The sequence below is a fragment of the Coregonus lavaretus genome (genome assembly GCF_964263955.1).
Source record: "Coregonus lavaretus genome assembly, chromosome: 24".
In the NCBI taxonomy this organism is placed as follows: Eukaryota; Metazoa; Chordata; class Actinopteri; order Salmoniformes; family Salmonidae; genus Coregonus; species Coregonus lavaretus.
Window position 1 is genome coordinate 905323 of NC_140011.1, and position 20332 is coordinate 925654.

The following is a 20332-nucleotide window of genomic DNA, read 5'->3' on the forward strand; positions in this document are numbered from 1 at the left end:
CCTCATCTCTCCCAAGTGGACATTCTTCTCTTTTTCCCCTGACCCATCTGTCTATCTCCTCATTTGAATTCCATGCTGTCACAGTCTCTAGCCCATTCAAGCTTAACATCCTTGTCATTTATCGCCCTCCAGGTTCCCTTGGAGAGTTCATCAATGAGCTTGACGCCTTGATAAGTTCCTTTCCTGAGGATGGCTCACCCCTCACAGTTCTGGGTGACTTCAACCTCCCTACGTCTACCTTTGACTCATTTTTCTCTGCCTCCTTCTTTCCACTCTTCTCCTCTTTTGACCTCACCCTCTCACCGTCCCCCCCTACTCACAAGGCAGGCAATATGCTTGACCTCATCTTTACTAGATGCTGTTCTTCTACTAATCTCACTGCAACTCCCCTCCATGTCTCCTACCACTACTTTGTATCCTTTTCTCTCTCGCTCTCCTCCAACACTACTCACTTTGCCCCTACTCAGATGGTAATGCGCCGTCGCAACCTTCGCTCTCTCTCTCCCGCTACTCTCTCCTCTTCCATCCTATCATCTCTTCCCTCGGCTCAATCCTTCTCTCTCCAATCTCCTGATTCTGCCTCCTCAACCCTCCTCTCCTCCGTTTCTGCATCCTTCGACTCTCCATGTCCCCTATCCTCCCGGTCGGCTCGGTCCTCCCCTCCTGCTCCGTGGCTTGACGACTCATTGCGAGCTCACAGAACAGGGCTCCGGACAGCCGAGCGGAAATGGAGGAAAACTAGACTCCCTGCGGACCTGGCATCTTTTCACTCCCTCCTCTCTACATTTTCTTTATCTGTTTCTGCTGCTAAAGCCACTTTCTACCACTCTAAATTCCAAGCATCTGCCTCTAACCCTAGGAAGCTCTTTGCCACCTTCTCCTCCCTGCTGAATCCTCCTCCCCCTCCCCCCTCCTCCCTCTCTGTGGATGACTTCGTCAACCATTTTGAAAAGAAGGTTGACGACATCCGATCCTCGTTTGTTAAGTCAAATGACACTGCTGGTCCTGCTCACACTGCCCTACCCTATGCTTGGACTTCTTTCTCCCCTCTCTATCCAGATGAAATCTTGCGACTTGTGACGGCCGGCCGCCCAACAACCTGCCCGCTTGACCCTATCCCCTCCTCTCTTCTCCAGACCATCTCCGGTGACCTTCTCCCTTACCTCACCTCGCTCATCAATTCATCCTTGACCGCTGGCTATGTCCCTTCCGTCTTCAAGAGAGCGAGAGTTGCACCCCTTCTCAAAAAACCTACACTCGATCCCTCCGATGTCAACAACTACAGACCAGTATCCCTTCTTTCTTTTCTCTCCAGAACTCTTGACGTGCCGTCTTTAGCCAACCCTCTTGCTATCTCTCTCAGAATTACCTTCTTGATCCAAACCAGTCAGGTTTCAAGACTGGTCATTCAACTGAGACTGCTCTTCTCTGTGTCACGGAGGCTCTCCGCACTGCTAAAGCTAACTCTCTCTCCTCTGCTCTTGTCCTTCTAGACATGTCTGCTGCCTTTGATACTGTGAACCATCAGATCCTCCTCTCCACCCTCTCCGAGTTGGGCATCTCCGGCGCGGCTCACTCTTGGATTGCGTCCTCCCTGACAGGTCACTCCTACCAAGTGGCGCAGCGAGAATCTGTCTCCGCACCATGTGCTCTCACCACTGGTGTCCCCCAGGGCTCAGTTCTAGGCCCTCTCCTATTCTCGCTATACACCAAGTCACATGGCCTCTCCTATCATTGCTACGCAGATGACACACAACTAATCTTCTCCTTTCCCCCTTCTGATAACCAGGTGGCGAATCGCATCTCTGCATGTCTGGCAGACATATCAGTGTGGATGACGGATCACCACCTCAAGCTCAACCTCGGCAAGACGGAGCTGCTCTTCCTCCCGGGGAAGGACTGCCCGTTCCATGATGTTGCCATCACGGTTGACAACTCTGTGGCGTGACCCTGGACAACACCCTGTCGTTCTCCGCTAACATCAAGGCGGTGACCCGATCCTGTAGGTTCATGCTCTACAACATTCGGAGAGTACGACCCTGCTTTACACAGGAAGCGGCACAGGTCCTAATCCAGGCACTTGTCATCTCCCATCTGGATTACTGCAACTCGATGTTGGCTGGGCTCCCTGCCTGTGCCATTAAACCCCTACAACTCATCCAGAATGCCGCAGCCCGTCTGGTGTTCAACCTTCCCAAGTTCTCTCACGTCACCCCGCTCCTCTGCACACTCCATTGGCTTCCAGTTGAAGCTCGCATCTGCTACAAGACCATGGTGCTTGCCTACGGAGCTGTGAGGGGAACGGCACCTCCGTACCTTCAGGCTCTGATCAGTCCCTACACCCAAACGAGGTGCGTTCATCCACCTCTGGCCTGCTGGCCCCCCTACCTCTGCGGAAGCACAGTTCCCGCTCAGCCCAGTCAAAATTGTTCGCTGCTCTGGCACCCCAATGGTGGAACAAGCTCCCTCACGACGCCAGGACAGCGAAGTCACTCACCATCTTCCGGAGACACTTGAAACCCCACCTCTTTAAGGAATACCTGGGATAGGATAAAGTAATCCTTCTACCCCCCCCCCCCACCCCAAAGAAAGAAAGAAGAAAAACATATTGTAAAGTGGTTATCCCACTGGCTATAAGGTGAATGCACCAATTTGTAAGTCGCTCTGGATAAGAGCGTCTGCTAAATTACATAAATGTAAATGTAATTTCACATTGTTAAAATAAAGTGGTGATCCTAACTGACCTAAGACAGGGATTTTGTACTTGGATTAAATGTCAGGAATTGTGAAAAACTGAGTTTAAATGTATTTAGCTAAGGTGTATGTAAACTTCCAACTTCAACTGTATGCAAATAAATTCTATGAATTGATAGTTCCTCTTGTTTCTTTTTATTCTGTACTAGGGTATAGAATGCATTTGGAATGTATTCAGACCCCTTGACTTTTTCCACATTTTGTTACATTACAGCCTTATTCTAAAATTGATTAAATAAACATATTTCCTCAATCTACACACAACACCCTATAATGACAAAGCGAAAACAGGTTATTAGAAATATTACCAAATTTGTTACGAATAAAAAACAGAAATACCTTATTTACATAAGTATTCAGACCCTTTGATATGAGACTCGAAATATAGCTCAGGTGCATCCTGTTTTCATTGACCATCCTAGAGGATGTTTCTACAACTTCATTGGAGTCCACCTGTGGTAAATTCAACTGATTGGACATGATTTGGAAAGGCACACACCTGTCTACAGTCGTGGTCAAAAGTTTTGAGAATGACACAAGTATTGGTCTTCAAAGTTTGCTGCTTCAGTGTTTTTAGATATTTTTGTCACCCGCCTCTTGAGGATTGACCACAAGTTCTCAATGGAATTAAGGTCTGGGGAGTTTCCTGTCCATGGACCCAAAGTTACGATGTTTTGTTCCCCGAGGCACTTAGTTATCACTTTTGCCTTATGGCAAGGTGCTCCATCATGCTGGAAAAGGCATTGTTCGTCACCAAACTGTTCTTGGATGGTTGGGAGAAGTTGCTCTCGGAGGATGTGTTCTTAGGCAAAATTGTGAGTGAGCCCACTCCCTTGGCTGAGAAGTAACCCCACACATGAATGGTCTCAGGATGCTTTACTGTTGGCATGACACAGGACTGATGGTTGCGCTCACCTTGTCTTCTCTGGACAAGCTTTTTTCCGGATGCCCCAAACAATCGGAAAGGGGATTCATCAGAGAAAATGACTTTACCCCAGTCCTCAGCAATCCAATCCCTGTACCTTTTGCAGAATATCAGTCTGTCCCTGATGTTTTTCCTGGAGAGAAGTGGCTTCCTCGCTGCCCTTCTTGACACCAGGCCATCCTCCAAAAGTGTTTGCCTCACTGTGCGTGCAGATGCACTCACACCTGCCTGCTGCCATTCCTGAGCAAGCTCTGCACTGGTGGTGCCCCGATCCCGCAACTGAATCAACTTTAGGAGATTGTCCTGGCGCTTTCTGGACTTTCTTGGGCGCCCTGAAGCCTTCTGCACAACAATTGAACCTCTCTCCTAGAAGTTCTTGATGATCCGATAAATGGTTGATTTAGGTGCAATCTTACTAGCAGCAATATCCTTGCCTGTGAAGCCCTTTTTGTGCAAAGCAATGATGATGGCACGTGTTTCCTTGCAGGTAACCATGGTTAACAGAGGAAGAACAATGATTTCAAGCACCACCCTCCTTTTAAAGATCCCAGTCTGTTATTCTAACTCAATCAGCATGACAGAGTGATCTCCAGCCTTGTCCTCGTCAACACTCTCACCTGTGTTAACGGGAGAATCACTGACATGATGTCAGCTGGTCCTTTTGTGAAGGGCTGAAATGCAGTTGACATGGTTTTTGGGGGATTAAGTTCATTTTCATGGCAAAGGGGGACTTTGCAATTAATTGCAATTCATCTGATCACTCTTCATAACATTCTGGAGTATATGCAAATTGCCATCATAAAAACTGAGGAAGCAGACTTTGTGAAAATTAATATTTGTGTCATTCTCAAAACTTTTGATATAAGGTCCCACAGTTCACAGTGCATGTCAGAGCAAAAACCAAGCCATAAGGTCGAAGGAATTGTCCGTAGAGCTCCAAGACAGGATTGTGCCAAGGCACAGATCTGGGGAAGGGTACCAAAACATTTCTGCATCATTGAAGGTCCCCAAGAACACAGTGGCCTCCATCAAGTTTGCAGCACTCCACCAATCAGGCCTTTATGGTAGAGTGGCCAGACGGAAGCCATTCCTCTGTAAAAAGGCACATGACAACCCGCTTGGAGTTTGCCAAAAGGCACCTATAGACTCAGACCATGAGAAACAAGATTATCTGGTCTGATGAAACCAAGATTGAACTCGTTGGCCGGAATGCCAATTGTCACATCTGGAGGAAACCTGGCACCATCCCTACGGTGAAGCATGGGGGTGGCAGAATTATGCTGTGGGGATGTTTTTCAGCGGCAGGGACTGGGAGACTAGTCAGGATCGTGGGAAAGATGAACGGAGCAAAATACAGAGAGATCCTTGAGGAAAACCTGCTCCAGAGTGCTCAGGACCTCAGACTGTGGCAAAGGTTCACCTTCCAAAAGGACAATGAACCTAAGCACACAGCCAAGACAACGCAGGAGTGGCTTCGGTACAAGTCTCTGAATGTCCTTGAATGGCTCAGCCAGAGCCTGGACCTGATCTAACATCTCTGGAGAGACCTGAAAATAGCTGTGCAGCGACACTCCCCAGCCAACCTGACAGAGGTTGAGAGGATCTGCAGAGAAGAATGGCAGAAATTCCCCAAATACAGGTGTGCCAAGCTTGTAGCGTCATACCCAAGAAGACTTGAGGCTGTAATCACTGCCAAAGGTGCTTCAACAAAGTACTGAGTAAATATTCTGAATACTTACGTAAAATGTGATACGTTTTTGGTTTTACTAAATTTGCAAAAAAATCTAAAAACCTGTTTTTGCTTTGTCATTACGGGGTATTGTGTGTAGATTGATGTGGGGGGAAAATGCACTGTATTGTAAACCATGTGTTCAAGCTAATGAAATTCATTTGTATTTATGATACAGCGTGTAAGCTACACAATACAATGAAATGTCTACTTGCAATAAAGCTCTCCTCGCAAACAGTGCAATGATATTAAGCTATATGTATTTGTATTTACATTAGGCTATAGCCTATAAATAGCTATATCACGTAGTCGTATGCCTATTAAGCTATAGGCCTAAAGCAAATTGTTGTATGTTCCTGAACTGGCCGAATGCTCAGAGCTGTACTTCAGCACCACAAGTTGGTTCAACTTCTTTAACCCAATGAGTCCCACCGTATGGCCGGCACGTTTTGGACTTCAACCTGTTTTAAACAGTGTGTTTGAGCTACAGACTTTCCAAAGGTTGTACCATTGGATGCATCTATTTCTTCTGCATCCGTAGATACCAACCATTAGTCTGCGTGATTAATGGGGGCTGAGCCAGAATGGTGTTTGTGAGACGAAGGGGCCCGGGGCCGGGTCTTTTATACAAAAACATCGGTAGAGTCCGAACTATTAATAGCAGTCTATGAAAAGCTGAGCCTCTCACGAACACGCACATGTAGCATGTTTTACTCTATGACGCTCACAAGCCACACGAGTCGTTCGAAGGTAAGGGGTTCTTCTACATAGAAGATCATTGGAAATTCCAGGACAGTGTCTATAATACTGTAATAAGCTCAAATAGTTGCTGTCAAACTCCAAACAGTTGTCACTGACTAGTTTGATATTAATTTCTCAGTGAGCAAACAATTTCTGTACTTACAGCATTCATATAAATTCATTTTAAATCAGGTTTTTGCTTTGGAATACTTTTTTTATTGACATTTGCGAATAAAACTCATGAATGCAACTGTTTATGTCAAATTGTTTTGTGTTCTACTTCTACTGTCCTGAAAAGAAAATGTTAAAACACTTAATTGTGAGGGTAAATGTAAGGGCTGGACATGCAGAAAATGAAATTAAAAGCAGGACTGATATGGTTAACATCATTGCGCAATCCTTGCGCTGTCCTTTCCGCACCACGAAGAGGCTCCAATCGCTTAAAATGACATTGCATAAAGATCTGTTACCTATGCCTAACAGTCATACTCAACACTTACTATTTCAAATAGAAAATTGTTACCGTAATTTTCGGACTATAAGCCGCGCCTTTTTTCCCATTTTTCGACCCCTGCGGCTTATATAACGGTGCGGCTAATCTATGGATTTTTACAGCTAACGGCCACTAGAAGACCTCCTAAATCTATGGATTTTACAGGTTACAGTCCACCAACTTTAACTCTATGGGCTCTATGACCGGTCCGCGCCCCCCACCTTTAAGCGGCGGGCTCCAGCAGGAAAAGCTGGAGGCCGGAAAAGAGTGAGACAGGTAGCGCGCAAAAGTAAAAGTGGAACCGAGAGTGGTACGAGAGACAGAACGAGAGCAAGACAGACAGACATTACGAGAGCGAGACAGTTTGTGCAAAGGAAGTTTTCATGCACAAACCCTCATTATGGAAAACAAACGTAGAAATGCATATGATGCAGCTTTTAAGTTAAAGGCAGTCAATCTGGCTGTAAAAGAAGGAAATAGAGCTGCTGCACGTAGCCTTGGCATCAATGAGTCAATGGTGAGACAAAAGTCAAAATAAGCTTTCAGAGGTAATAAAAGCAGATGGCCCGAACTTGAAGACTTTCTTGAAGATTGGGTGAACACACAGAGAGCAGACGGCCGAGGTGTTTCCACTGTGCAGATCCGACTGAAAGCTGAAACAGTCACCACCGAAATGAAAATTGAAAATTTTAGAGGTGGACCATCCTGGTGTTTCAGATTTATGAGACGAAAGGGACTCTCCATCAGGGCGCGGACGACTGTGTGTCAGCAACTCCCTCCCGACTACCAGGAAAAAATAACAAACTTCGGCGAATTCACACAAAGAATGACAGAGGAATATTCCATCGGACCGGACCAGATCATAAATATGGATGAAGTGCCTTTGACGTTTGACCTGCCTCTCACTAGGACTGTTAACAAGAAAGGTGAATCGTCCATCACGTTGAGAACCACTGGCCACGAGAGAACGAATTTCACTTGTGTTCTTGGCTGCACAGCATCTGGATTAAATCTTCCGCCAATGGTGATTTTTAAACGGATTACAATGCCAAAAGAAAAGATCCTGAATGGCATCTCCTTTAAAGTCAACAAGAAAGGGTGGATGATGGAAAGCGTAATGAATGAGTGGCTGAATGAGTGGCTGAATGAGTGGCTGAATGACTGGCTGAATGAGTGCTACGTCAAGCGCCCTGGAGGATTCTTTCGCCCAAAAAAAGCTTTGCTCGTTTTGGACAGCATGAGGGCCCATATAACGGATTATGTGAAAGCAGCCATCAAGAGCACAAACTCGATTCCAGCTGTGATTCCTGGGGGCACAACGAAGCATCTGCAGCCACTCGACATCAGTGTCAATCGTGCTTTCAAAGTGGCACTACGCATTCAGTGGGAGGCGTGGATGACTAGCGGCGATAAATCATTCACCAAAACTGGTCGCATGCGAAAAGCAACTTTCGCTCAAGTTTGCGAGTGGATCCTGATAGCGTGGAGGAGTGTCAAAACATCCACGATCATTAACGGGTTCCGAAAGGCTGGACTGCTGCGTGATGAAGAGGAGGACGCCGCCACAGCTGAGGCCCTTCAGAGGCTGTTCGATTCCGACAGTGACGAAGAGGAGTTCGTTGGTTTTGAGAGCGTCAACGAAGGAGAGAGGAGAGTGGCTGACGAAGCCACCCTGAGCCTGTTCGTTTCCGACACTGAAGATGAGGACTTTGGTGGTTTTAGTACGCAGGAAGAAGACGGAGATGAGGATTAATGACTTGACTTTTCTGGTTACAGCCGTGTACTGCACCTTAGCCTAAAAGATGAAGACGAGGATTAATGACTTTTCTGGTAGGCTGATTACCGTATATTTTAAGCAGCCGTGTTGCTGCAACTTTAGGCTTACTGTCGTGTTACAGGCACTTTATTTTGCACTTAAAAAAAAAAAACATTTAAATTTAGCCATTGATATTGCCTCGTCAAGCGCTGTAAACTTAGTTTTTTGTTATGGTACTACTGTAGGCTATAATGTAGATAAATATTCAAAGATGTGCACACTTTTTCAAGGTTTTTCAAAAATTACCAAAGTTAAGTGGTTAAATGATTGTGACGCTATTAACTAATTTTGCTGCAATACGTTATGCAAATATGCAACTTGTTTGTTGAAATGTTAATAAATGGGAGCTTCCTCAAGCAGCCATCTCTTTCCCGACAATCCCCTCTGTGCACGAACCCTTACATATGGTAATTAAACATTAAAACACCTGCGGCTTATAGTCCAGTGCGGCTTATATATGTACACATCATTCAATTTAGCTGCTGCGGCTTATACTCCGGTGCGCCTTATAGTGCGGAAAATACGGTACTTCTCACAATGGTGCTTGTTTAGTAAAGTTCGATCAAAGCTGAATCAATGTCTCGCAAGATCACATAATTTTGTATTTTACATAACATAATCGAATATAATATAGCATAGTAGACCTATAACGTTACTGTTCATTTCTAATGAGATTTTAAGATGGTTAGCTGAAGCTGAATAGTCCTCAAAAATGTAATGTACCAAAACTCAGAGCACGCCACTATGCAGGGTATATGCTTTGAAAGAAACAAAATACAAGGCTAATAGTTTGTTAACACCATCTGCTCTAATTCGCTCATGAAACAGTAATTCAAGAAGATCTAAATGCATATTCCCATGAAACTGATTGAGATCAATCAAATGATTGGCATGGAGATGCAGTTCGGACGTTTCACATTTGTCAAATCCTTTCGGGCTAAATTCCAGGTAAACTTGGAGAAGACAGTTAATTACTTACAAAAAGCATGATTCTAACAAAGAGCTACAAAGGTAAGTAAATAGCCGTATTAGGCTGAAAGATATTTTCCTGGCTACCCATCCACATCGCGCCGGCCAACTGATGTTTCTTTCCACATTGAATGCATGTAGCGATCGATAGAGCAGCGGAATTAAATGCAGGGTGAGTTGCCAGGCAAGAAAGATATAGGCCTAAGGTAATTGTCAAACTTGTGAGGCTCTCCGTGCTCATTAGTTGCTCATTCAACATATCTGCTGCTCCTTCACTCAATCCCGTTATAAAAATATCCCTTCCTAACAGTTTTACATTCTCTGAGACCAACCAGAAATGTTTCCGTTGCCAAATACCCAGAAAACACGTTACGTAACCCCGACGTAATGGATTGGTAATTATTGGTAATGTCATGACATTACCTTCCCAAAACATTGTGGCAACGTAATCTGAAGGTAATATCATAACCATCGCATTTGGTGATCTTCTTTACCTCCTCAACACGTCACAGCAACTTAATTTCATAACGTTACATATTGGCCCCGATTCCCGATTATACCCAAGGAGAACGTCAGTATGCCTGATATGGGGTTTAAGGCTGCATGTGCATTTCTGTATTTACTATTGCTGTACAGCTCACACTCTATTTGAGATGTGAAGCATGCACCGCATTTTTTTTTTTGAATGCATAGATGTACGGTTTCAGTCAATTCAATGTTTAGATTGTTTTTTAAAAATGTTTTCCCTCTGTTTTTAAAATGATAGAATAAATTCCATATTTTCAGCTGGAGTGTCAATATTTAGTGCTACCACTAGAGGGAGACGTTCAGTGTTGCTACTGCCTGCGCACGCTCCTCTTCCTCACATTAAGAAGCAATCTAACTCTCCCGTCTCGTTCATTTATCCTGTTTTACAGGTTTGTAACATGTACAGTGCCTTCAGAAAGTATTATAATAATAATAATAATAATAAGCCATTTAGCAGACGCTTTTATCCAAAGCGACTTACAGTCATGTGCGCATACATTTTTACGTATGGGTGGTCCCGGGGATCGAACCCACTACCCTGGCATTACAAGCGCCATGCTCTACCAATTGAGCTACAGAGGACCACATACCCCTTCACTTATTCTACATTTTGTTGTGTTACAGCCTACATTAAAAATAGATTAAATAGATTTTCCCCCTCACCCATATACAAAAAACACCCCAGAAGTGAAAAAATATTTTTGGATTTTTTTGCAAATGTATTGAAAATGAAATACAGAAATCTAATTTACATACAGTACCAGTTTGGACACGCCTACTCATTCAAGGGTTTTTCTTTATTTTTACTATTTTCTACATTGTAGAATAACTATGAAATAACACATGAAATCATGTATTAACCAAAAAGAAGTGTTAAACAAATCAAAATAGATTTTAGATTCTTCAAAGTAGCCACCCTTAGCCTTGATGACAGCTTTGCACTCTCTTGGCATTCTCTCAACCAGCTTCATGAGGTAGTCACCTGGAATGCATGCAATTAACAGGTGTGCCTTCTTAAAAGTTAATTTGTGGAATTTATTTCCTTCTTTATACATGAGCCAATCAGCTGTGTTGTGACAAGGTGGAGTATACAGAAGATAGACCTATTTAGTAAAAGACCAAGTCCATATTATGGCAAGAACAGCTCAAATAAGCAAAGAGAAACGACAGTCCATCATTACTTTAAGACATGAAGGTCAGTCAAGCCGGAAAATTTCAAGAACTTTGAACGTTTCTTCAAGTGCAGTCGCAAAGACCATCAAGCGCTATGATTAAACTTGCTCTCATGAGGACCGCCACAGGAAAGGAAGACCCAGAGTCACCTCTGCTGCAAAGGATAAGTTCATTAGAGTTACCAGCCTCAGAAATTGCAGCCCAACCTAAGACACATCTCAACATCAACTGTTCAGAGGGGACTGTGTGAATCAGGCCTTCATGGTCGAATTGCTGCAAAGAAACCACTACTAAAGCACACCAATAAGAAGACGACACTTGCTTGGGCCAAGAAACACGAGCAATGGACATTAGACCAGTGGAAATCTGTCCTTTGGTCTGATGAGTCCAAATTGGAGATTTTTGGTTCCAACCGCCATGTCTTTGTGAGACGCAGATTAGGTGAACGGATGATCTCCGCATGTGTGGTTCCCACCGTGAAGCATGGAGGAGGTGGTGTGATGGTGCTTTGCTGGTGACACTGTCTGTGATTTATTTAGAATTCAAGGCATACTTAACCAGCATGGCTACCACAGCATTCTGCAGCGATATGCCATCCCATCTGGTTTGCGCTTAGTGGGACTATCATTTGATTTTCAACAGGACAATGACCCAACACACCTCCAGGCTGTGTAAGGGCTATTTGACCAAGAAGGAGAGCGATGGAGTGCTGCATAAGATGACCTGGCCTCCACAATCACCTGACCTCAACCCAATTGAGATGGTTTGGGATGAGTTGGACTGCAGAGTGAAGGAAAAGCAGCTAACAAGTGCTCAGCATATGTGGGAACTCCTTCAAGACTGTTGGAAAAGCATTCCAGGTGAAGCTGGTTGAGAGAACGTCAAGAGTGTGCAAAGCTGTCATCAAGGCAAAAGGTGGCTATTTGAAGAATCTCAAATATATTTTGATTTGTTTAACACTGTTTTGGTTACTACATGATTCCATATGTGTTATTTCATAGTTTTGATGTCTAAACTATTATTCTACAATGTAGAAAATAGTACAAATAAAGAAAAACCCTTGAATGAGTAGGTGTGTCCAAACTTTTGACTGGTACTGTACATGTACATATCTACCTCAATTACTTCGTACCCCTGCACATCGACTCTGTACTGGTACCCCGTGTATAAGCTGTCATCAAGGCAAAAGGTGGCTACTTAGGCTATATTGATCTCTGGCTCCTTCTTTAGTAATTTGTGCGTCTTCAATTTAAAAATCGCAGTGCAATTGACTGATTTCCATAGATGAACTGTAGCTCAGTAAAATCTTTGAAATTGTTGCATGTTGATTTAATATTTTTGTTCAGTGTATATATTTGTTCTACTTGTGCTCTTATATTTTGAAACTATGTTTTTGCTCATAAAAGTTGGGGGGGCAAATAAAAACATCCCTCAAGGCCACCAGTTGGGAAACCCTGCCTTATGTGTTTTGAATCCTGTTTACTGACTGTATTCAATAAAACTTCCAATGCAAAATTGAAATAATTTGATATTCTGTAATTGATAGACAACTGCCCAGTCATACAATTACTACAAAACAACTCTGTTTCTCAGTGCAATGTTTGGTGAATGCATGGTGTTGTTTTTTCCTCAGTCCTCAATGCTGCGTGTACTGATTCAGCTCTAAAACGACCATCATCGAGTCCATCACTGCAACGGATTGTCCGGTCTGCTGAGAGGGTCATTGGTTGCCACCCGCCCTCCATCGAGGTCCCGCCCGACTCCAGGGCAAGGAAGCATGCAGCATTGCCGACCCCTTCCACCCCCTCTTCCAAAGATTCCCATCTGGCAAATGGTTCAGTTCAATCACAACCAAAACCTCCCGCCACCTGAACAGTTTCTCCCCCGCGCCGTGAACCTCACCAACCGGCCACCTGGTCCACGATGATCCTCTCATCCATGGACTTTGCACCCTGCACTATCATCCCAGAATAGCACATTGCTCTATGCACTCTCTGCACATCTCTTAAAAGCATCATTTATAATGTAGCTTATAGTGTTCATACTGTATGTGGATCTGTGGAAATTCTGCAGCTAAATATTTTTGTCAGTATATTCTGACCATTGTCTGTCTGTATATTCTGTTTGTGGCAGCACCATTTCACACAGTCAAATTCCTGTACATGCAAATGTATTTGGTGAATAAAGCCGATTCTGACATGTTAACCTGAGTTTAGCTGGGTTTATCATGTCAGTTTACATTCTATTATTTGGTACTGGTTATGTACTGGATGAACTGTAGCAGGTTCTCCCCTTTGTCTCTTCATAATTTATAATTCAAAATCCCCTATGTGCTGTGTGTGTCCTTATGCTTAATACCCTACATAGTGGCTCCTGCCTGCAATTACTGGACTCGTTTTATGGTGTTTGCTAGAGCTGACTGTCTGCTTTTCATTTTACAAATGTTGCTGGCTAACAAGTAATAAGCTAGCTAACTTTAGCAGGTAGATTCCACTCAACGCAAGGTATAGTATACCTATTAGAATTTATTCATTTGTTTATCAAGCTGCTGGGTTTCCCAAGTCGTTCTGTGTTTACTGCTCAAACCAGCTAGCTAGCTAAACAGAGAGCTCTGCAGTGCATCGCAAACAGAAGGCTCGTAATAGCCAACCACAACAATAGCAGGAATTTGTTAGTTCGTCCATCACTCCAGTGAATGTGACCAATCTAAGGTTGAGACAAGTACCACCCCCCCCCATCAGCCTGAAATACAAACCGAAAGGTGCTTGACAGCGAGCAATGAGAAATTGAGAGGGATAAGCTTTGTATTACAACTAAAGTGGCAAAATAACTTCTTAAAATTAAGCACGTCAATCCGCTTACAACCGGTGTAGAGCCTAACTGGCATACATAGGCGGCGCGTGAGTTTCAAGTTGGGGAAAGATAATTTTCACCATAAAAATGCACCTTTATAATAAAGCATTACATGCATAATCGCATTTGCGGTCACTTTTGAGAATGGTGTTTTCCTGCTAATTGATTGCATTTTGGAACATTCATGCTTATTGCCTACTGCCGTGTGTGCATTGCTGAGATTATAATGTGAAGAAATAGCCTAATAGTTTATCAACATTTTAAGCTAAACGTTCTGATCTGTTGCATCAGCCTCATTGCTTTTAAAAGGTTTTTGATGCAGGTTGTATTAATTTGTCATTATAGGGTATTGTTTGTAGATTGGTGAGGAACATTTTTTATTTAATCAATTTTAGAATAAGACTGTAACGTAACAAAATGTGGAAAAAGTCAAGGGGTCCGAATACTTTCTGAATGTACTATACAGTGAGGGAAAAAAGTATTTAATCCCCCCCCCCTTAAAAACAACAAAATCCAGAAAAACGCATGTCAAAAATGTTATATAAATTGATTTGCATTTTAATGAGGGAAATAAGTATTTCACCCCCTCTCAATCAGAAAGATTTCTGGCTCCCAGGTGTCTTTTATACAGGTAACGAGCTGAGATTAGGAGCACACTCTTAAAGGGAGTCCTCTGTAGCTCAGCTGGTAGAGCACGGCGCTTGTAACGCCAAGGTAGTGGGTTCGATCCCCGGGACCACCCATACACAAAGAAATGTATGCACGCATGACTGTAAGTCGCTTTGGATAAAAGCGTCTGCTAAATGGCATATTATATTATTATTATTATTACCTGTATAAAAGACACCTGTCCACAGAAGCAATCAATCAATCAGATTCCAAACTCTCCACCATGGCCAAGACCAAAGAGCTCTCCAAGGATGTCAGGGACAAGATTGTAGACCTACACAAGGCTGGAATGGGCTACAAGACCATCGCCAAGCAGCTTGGTGAGAAGGTGACAACAGTTGGTGCGATTATTCGCAAATGGAAGAAACACAAAAGAACTGTCAATCTCCCTCGGCCTGGGGCTCCATGCAAGATCTCACCTCGTGGAGTTGCAATGATCATGAGAACGGTGAGGAATCAGCCCAGAACTACACGGGAGGATCTTGTCAATGATCTCAAAAGCAGCTGGGACTATAGTCACCAAGAAAACAATTGTTAACACACTATGCCGTGAAGGACTGAAATCCTGCAGCGCCCACAAGGTCCCCCTGCTCAAGAAAGCACATATACATGCCCGTCTGAAGTTTGCCAATGAACATCTGAATGATTCAGAGGAGAACTGGGTGAAAGTGTTGTGGTCAGATGAGACCAAAATGGAGCTCTTTGGCATCAACTCAACTCGCCGTGTTTGGAGGAGGAGGAATGCTGCCTATTACCCCAAGAACACCATCCCCACCGTCAAACATGGAGGTGGAAACATTATGCTTTGGGGGTGTTTTTCTGCTAAGGGGACAGGAAAACTTCACCGCATCAAAGGGATGATGGACGGGGCCATGTACCGTCAAATCTTGGGTGAGAACCTCCTTCCCTCAGCCAGGGCATTGAAAATGGGTCGTGGATGGGTATTCCAGCATGACAATGACCCAAAACACACGGCCAAGGCAACAAAGGAGTGGCTCAAGAAGAAGCACATTAAGGTCCTGGAGTGGCCTAGCCAGGCTCCAGACCTTAATCCCATAGAACATCTGTGGAGGGGGCTGAAGGTTCGAGTTGCCAAACGTCAGCCTCGAAACTTTAATGACTTGGAGAAGATCTGCAAAGAGGAGTGGGACAAAATCCCTCCTGAGATGTGTGCAAACCTGGTGGCCAACTACAAGAAACGTCTGACCTCTGATTGCCAACAAGGGTTTTGCCACCAAGTACTAAGTCATGTTTTGCAGAGGGGTCAAATACTTATTTCCCTCATTAAAATGCAAATCAATTTATAACATTTTTTACATGCGTTTTTCTGGATTTTGTTGTTGTTATTCTGTCTCTCACTGTTCAAATAAACCTACCATTAAAATTATAGACTGATCATTTATTTGTCAGTGGGCAAACGTACAAAATCAGCAGGGGATCAAATACTTTTTTCAACTCTTACTCACTGTATAGGCCTATGTGTTAGGCTACATGAGGTGTTGGACTATGATTTGAAAAAGTCGCCAAAAAAAGGCATGCGCTGTTTCTTGCCTTACTGCACAGAAGCTGGGCATCATTCACAAGTGATAATAGTAATCCTTCTACATCCCCTTTACTACCACTGTCTTTTGTCTAAACTAACACCTGTCTTATTTCACCTGCTAGCACTGACTTGTTTCAAGAAATGTACTTATTGTGATCGAGATATATTTGTCCCTGATTGCACTGACTTTGCTCACAGCTGCTTGTTTGAAGAAGTGTACTTACTGTGATCAAGATGTGGTTGTCCCACTGGCTATCCTAAGTTGAATGCACCAATTTGTAAGTCACTCTGGATAAGAGCGTCTGCTAAATGACTTAAATGTAAATGTAAAATAATATATCATTCACAAGTGATAGGCTAATAGTCACCCATCAGACTATTCTTGATTTAATCTGGTCTTTACATTTACTAAATAATATGTGTGAAATCTGTTTTGATTTAGAATGGACCATTACCATGTACCTGTCTCGAAACAGTGGCAGGGTGAAAAAAATACTTGTCATTTATGCACTTAAATAGCGAATGGAGGACGCATTTTCCAGTGGTTCATTTTTCATGCCAGCCAGGTAGGCTATACTCCTGTTGTAAAGCGAAGCAATGTGCTAACATTAGGAAAGTTGAGAAATAAATATAATAGGCCTAGCCTATAGAAAGCTGATGGGATCCTCCTCTTTTTAATAGAGGCCATCACTGTTATCACGCAATTGCATAGCCTATAGAAATGTTGCGCAACATGAGCTCATGGGCTCTCATGAAGTGTTTGATTACATTTGCATTGATGTCAGAGTGATTAGAGGGACAATAGAGTGCTGAGTACCAGGCAGTTAGCAAGTTTGGTAGGCTACTAATGACCATCAGCAGCATCAGAGCTTGGAGAAGCCTAGTGACATTTACATTACATTTACCTCATTTAGCAGAAGCTCTTATCCAGAGCGACTTACAAATTGGGTTACCGTGACTAAACGGTCATGTGGAATTTGACTGCGCTCATGATTCGTGACCGCTAGTGTGGCGTAATACGGTGACCGTAGCAGCCCTATGTGTACCCTATATAGCCTTTGCGGTTATAATCTGACCCTGCTGGTCATCCATGAACATATTCATGAACGTCTTTGGGTGCTCTATCCTGTCTGATTATCCATCAGTCTGAAATACACTACCGTTCAAAAGTTTGAGGTCACTTAGAAATGTCCTTGTTTTCGAAAGAAAAGCAATTTTTTGGTCCATTAAAATAACATAAAATTGATCAGAAATACAGTGTAGTCATTGTTAATGTTGTAAATGGCTATAGGTGTACAGCGGCCCATTATCAGCAACCATTAGTCCTGTGTTCCAATGGCATGTTGTGTTTGCTAATCCAAGTTTATCATTTTAAAAAGGCTAATTTGCAATTATGTTAGCACAGCTGAAAACTGTTGTGCTGATTAAAGACGCAAATAAAACTGGCCTTCTTGAGACTAGTTGAGTATCTGGAGCATCAGCAATTGTGGGTTCGATTACAGGCTCAAAATGGCCAGAAACAAATAACTTTCTTCTGAAACTCGTCAGCCTATTCTTGTTCTGAGAAATGAAGGCTATTGCATTCGAGAAAGTGCCAAGAAACTGAAGATCTCGTACAACGCTGTGTACTACTCCCTTCACAGAACAGCGCATACTGGCTCTAACCAGAATAGAAAGAGGAGTGGGAGGCCCCGGTGTACAACTGAGCAAGAGGACAAATACATTAGAGTGTCTAGTTTGAGAAACAAATGCCTCACAGGTCCTCAACTGGCAGCTTCATTAAATAGTACCCGCAAAACACCAGTTTCAACGTCAACAGTGAAGAGGCAACTCCGGGATGCTGACCTTCTAGGCAGAGTTACAAAGAAAAAGCCATATCTCAAACTGCCCATCTTAATCTTTCTAAGATATGGCTTTTTCTTTGCAACTCTTAGTCCCAGGGTCCTTAGCTTAGTGATGAGCTTTGTGGGCACTATGGTGTTGAACACTGAGCTGTAGTCAATGAACAGCATTCTCACATAGGTGTTCCTTTTGTCCAGGTGGGAATTGGCAGTGTGGAGTGCGATTGAGATTGCGTCATCTGTGGATCTGTTGGAGCGGTATGCGAATTGGAGTGGGTCTAGGGTTTCCGGGATGATGGTGTTGATGTGAGCCATGACCAGCCTTTCAAAGCACTTCATGGCTACCGACGTGAGTGCTAGGGGGCGGTAGTCATTTAAGCAGGTTACCTTCGCTTTCTTGGACACAGGGACTATGGTGGCCTGATTGAAACATGTAGGTATTACAGACTCGGTCAGGGAGAGGTAGCTATCTGACATACAAACTGTACACGTCCGCTAGTTACCGGTGAGAAGCTAGCTAACATCGCTAGCATTGAAGAAACACACTCAGTTGGATGTACTTACCTTTTCACAGAGCGTTCTCACTTGATTCTCCGACAGTTGCTTGCATTCATTCAGTTGCTCGACCCACTGGTCTAATTCCTTTGTAAAGACTTTATAGTCCATTTTGAAAACTGATCAGATACGCCGTTTTTAGCTAACTAGTGGATATGGTGAAGTAATTAAACAACCGTTATTTCGCCCAACTTCGACTCAACTCAAGACGACAACCGTACTATGGCTGGTGTTGTAGCTAACTTAGAACGCTGCGCAGCTCTCGATCTATCATCAACGAGATAATCAGTGATTATTATCGGTACCGATATCCTCACTACAAAGCTAGCTAATCTTTCTGTTATTTGTATGTCCCACGTATACACCGTGTGGTGCGGCAGGGACGTCCCTGTTTTCTCGGCACTGCTAGTTCCCTTTCGCCCCCCTACAAAGGAATCTCGCTGTGTAATGGCCGCTCAGCATTTGCCTAGCTCAGATTGACGTAATCGTTTTCTTCTTCTATAATATCATGGCGGTCCGCAAACAAACGTTTAAAGTGCATTCCGCCACCTACTGTGCTGGAATGTACGATCAATCATGGTCTGCCCAATTCTGTACTACAATAAAATTCAAAGCCAAATAAATACCTAACCATGCCAGGACCATCAGAAGCACCAGCCCCGACTGTAGGTCCACTTACTACAGGTACATCCATGTAAGCTCCATCAGTCCACACTGTAGTTCTACCAATCTGTTTTACAGCCTTTGCATATGACTGGTCCTATATCTCTGAGCCTCTCTAGGCTCTCTCTGTACCTGGCATCCACCAAATGCTGCACAGTGTTCTCCCCACAATTACAGCACTTAACCTTCACATTGCTTCCACATTCACCGTAATCATGTGCCCCTCCGCACTTGGCATATATTTTCCTTCCTTTACACTGAGCGGCTACATGTCCCATTCTTTGGCATGTTAAACACCACAGTGCATATGGGACAAATTCTCTAACGTTGAAACTAAGGAATCCTGTCTGCCCTTTTCCTGGGAAGACTTTCTCAAACCTCAGCATCACTGATAAGCTTTCAGGTCTTTGACCCTCTTTCCTACTGATCAACCTTTTGGCATCACTCACTCTGCCTCCCTTCACATTTTCTTGAATATCATCTGTGGACATAGATATTGGGACCCCAGTGATGACCCTCAATCTAGCATAAGCACCATGGACATGGCTTTTCATCTTTTTCCATGTTCAGAATCTTCTCTTGTTGAGCCTGGCTACCACACAATATTGATCAACGTCATCACATTGTTATTTCTAGAACGTTGGAGGTGATGAAACTGTGGGGGCCTCCTTGAAGACAATAGGATTAACCAAATACTGCAATAGGAAGATGAGAAGTAGAAAACAAAATAGGCATGATCGGTAGCCTGGCCCAGTTTTCCAAAGTTATCTGTCTGGATTTTGCCTATCAGATAGGATTAAATGCATAGAAATAGAATCGACGAATCATTGACTTGAATGGAGACTTATGTTCTATTCATTCTATTTCTATGCATTTAATCCTGTCCCATATGTGAAATCCAGATACATAACTTTTAAAAAACGGGGCCCTGGAGACTAGACTAAGCAGACTATACTCTTGTGGCAGGTAGCCTCGAGGTTAGAACGTTGGGCCAATAATCAAAAGATTGCTGGTTCAAAACCCAGAGCCCACAAGGTGAAAAACCTGTTGCTGTGCCCTTGAGCACTTAACCCCAATTGC

At 43.5% G+C, this 20332-nt stretch overlaps 1 protein-coding gene across 2 annotated transcripts in view; it reads right to left on the minus strand.

Moving 5' to 3' along the window:
- Window positions 1-19062, minus strand: part of LOC311100235 (serine/threonine-protein phosphatase 2A catalytic subunit beta isoform-like) — a 51467-nt gene extending 32405 nt beyond the window's left edge. The window contains exon 1 of one of the 2 annotated variants that reach the window (XR_014609809.1): window positions 18599-19057. Coding sequence is in view for 1 of the 2 variants with exons in the window: in XM_084141066.1 (XP_083997192.1) it covers window positions 18599-18700 (102 nt within the window). In the remaining variant the exon portion in view is untranslated. Of the gene's footprint in view, window positions 1-18598 lie in introns of both variants that reach the window. The other variant, XM_084141066.1, reaches the window with a different exon arrangement.
- Between the last annotated feature and the right edge of the window lie 1270 nt (window positions 19063-20332).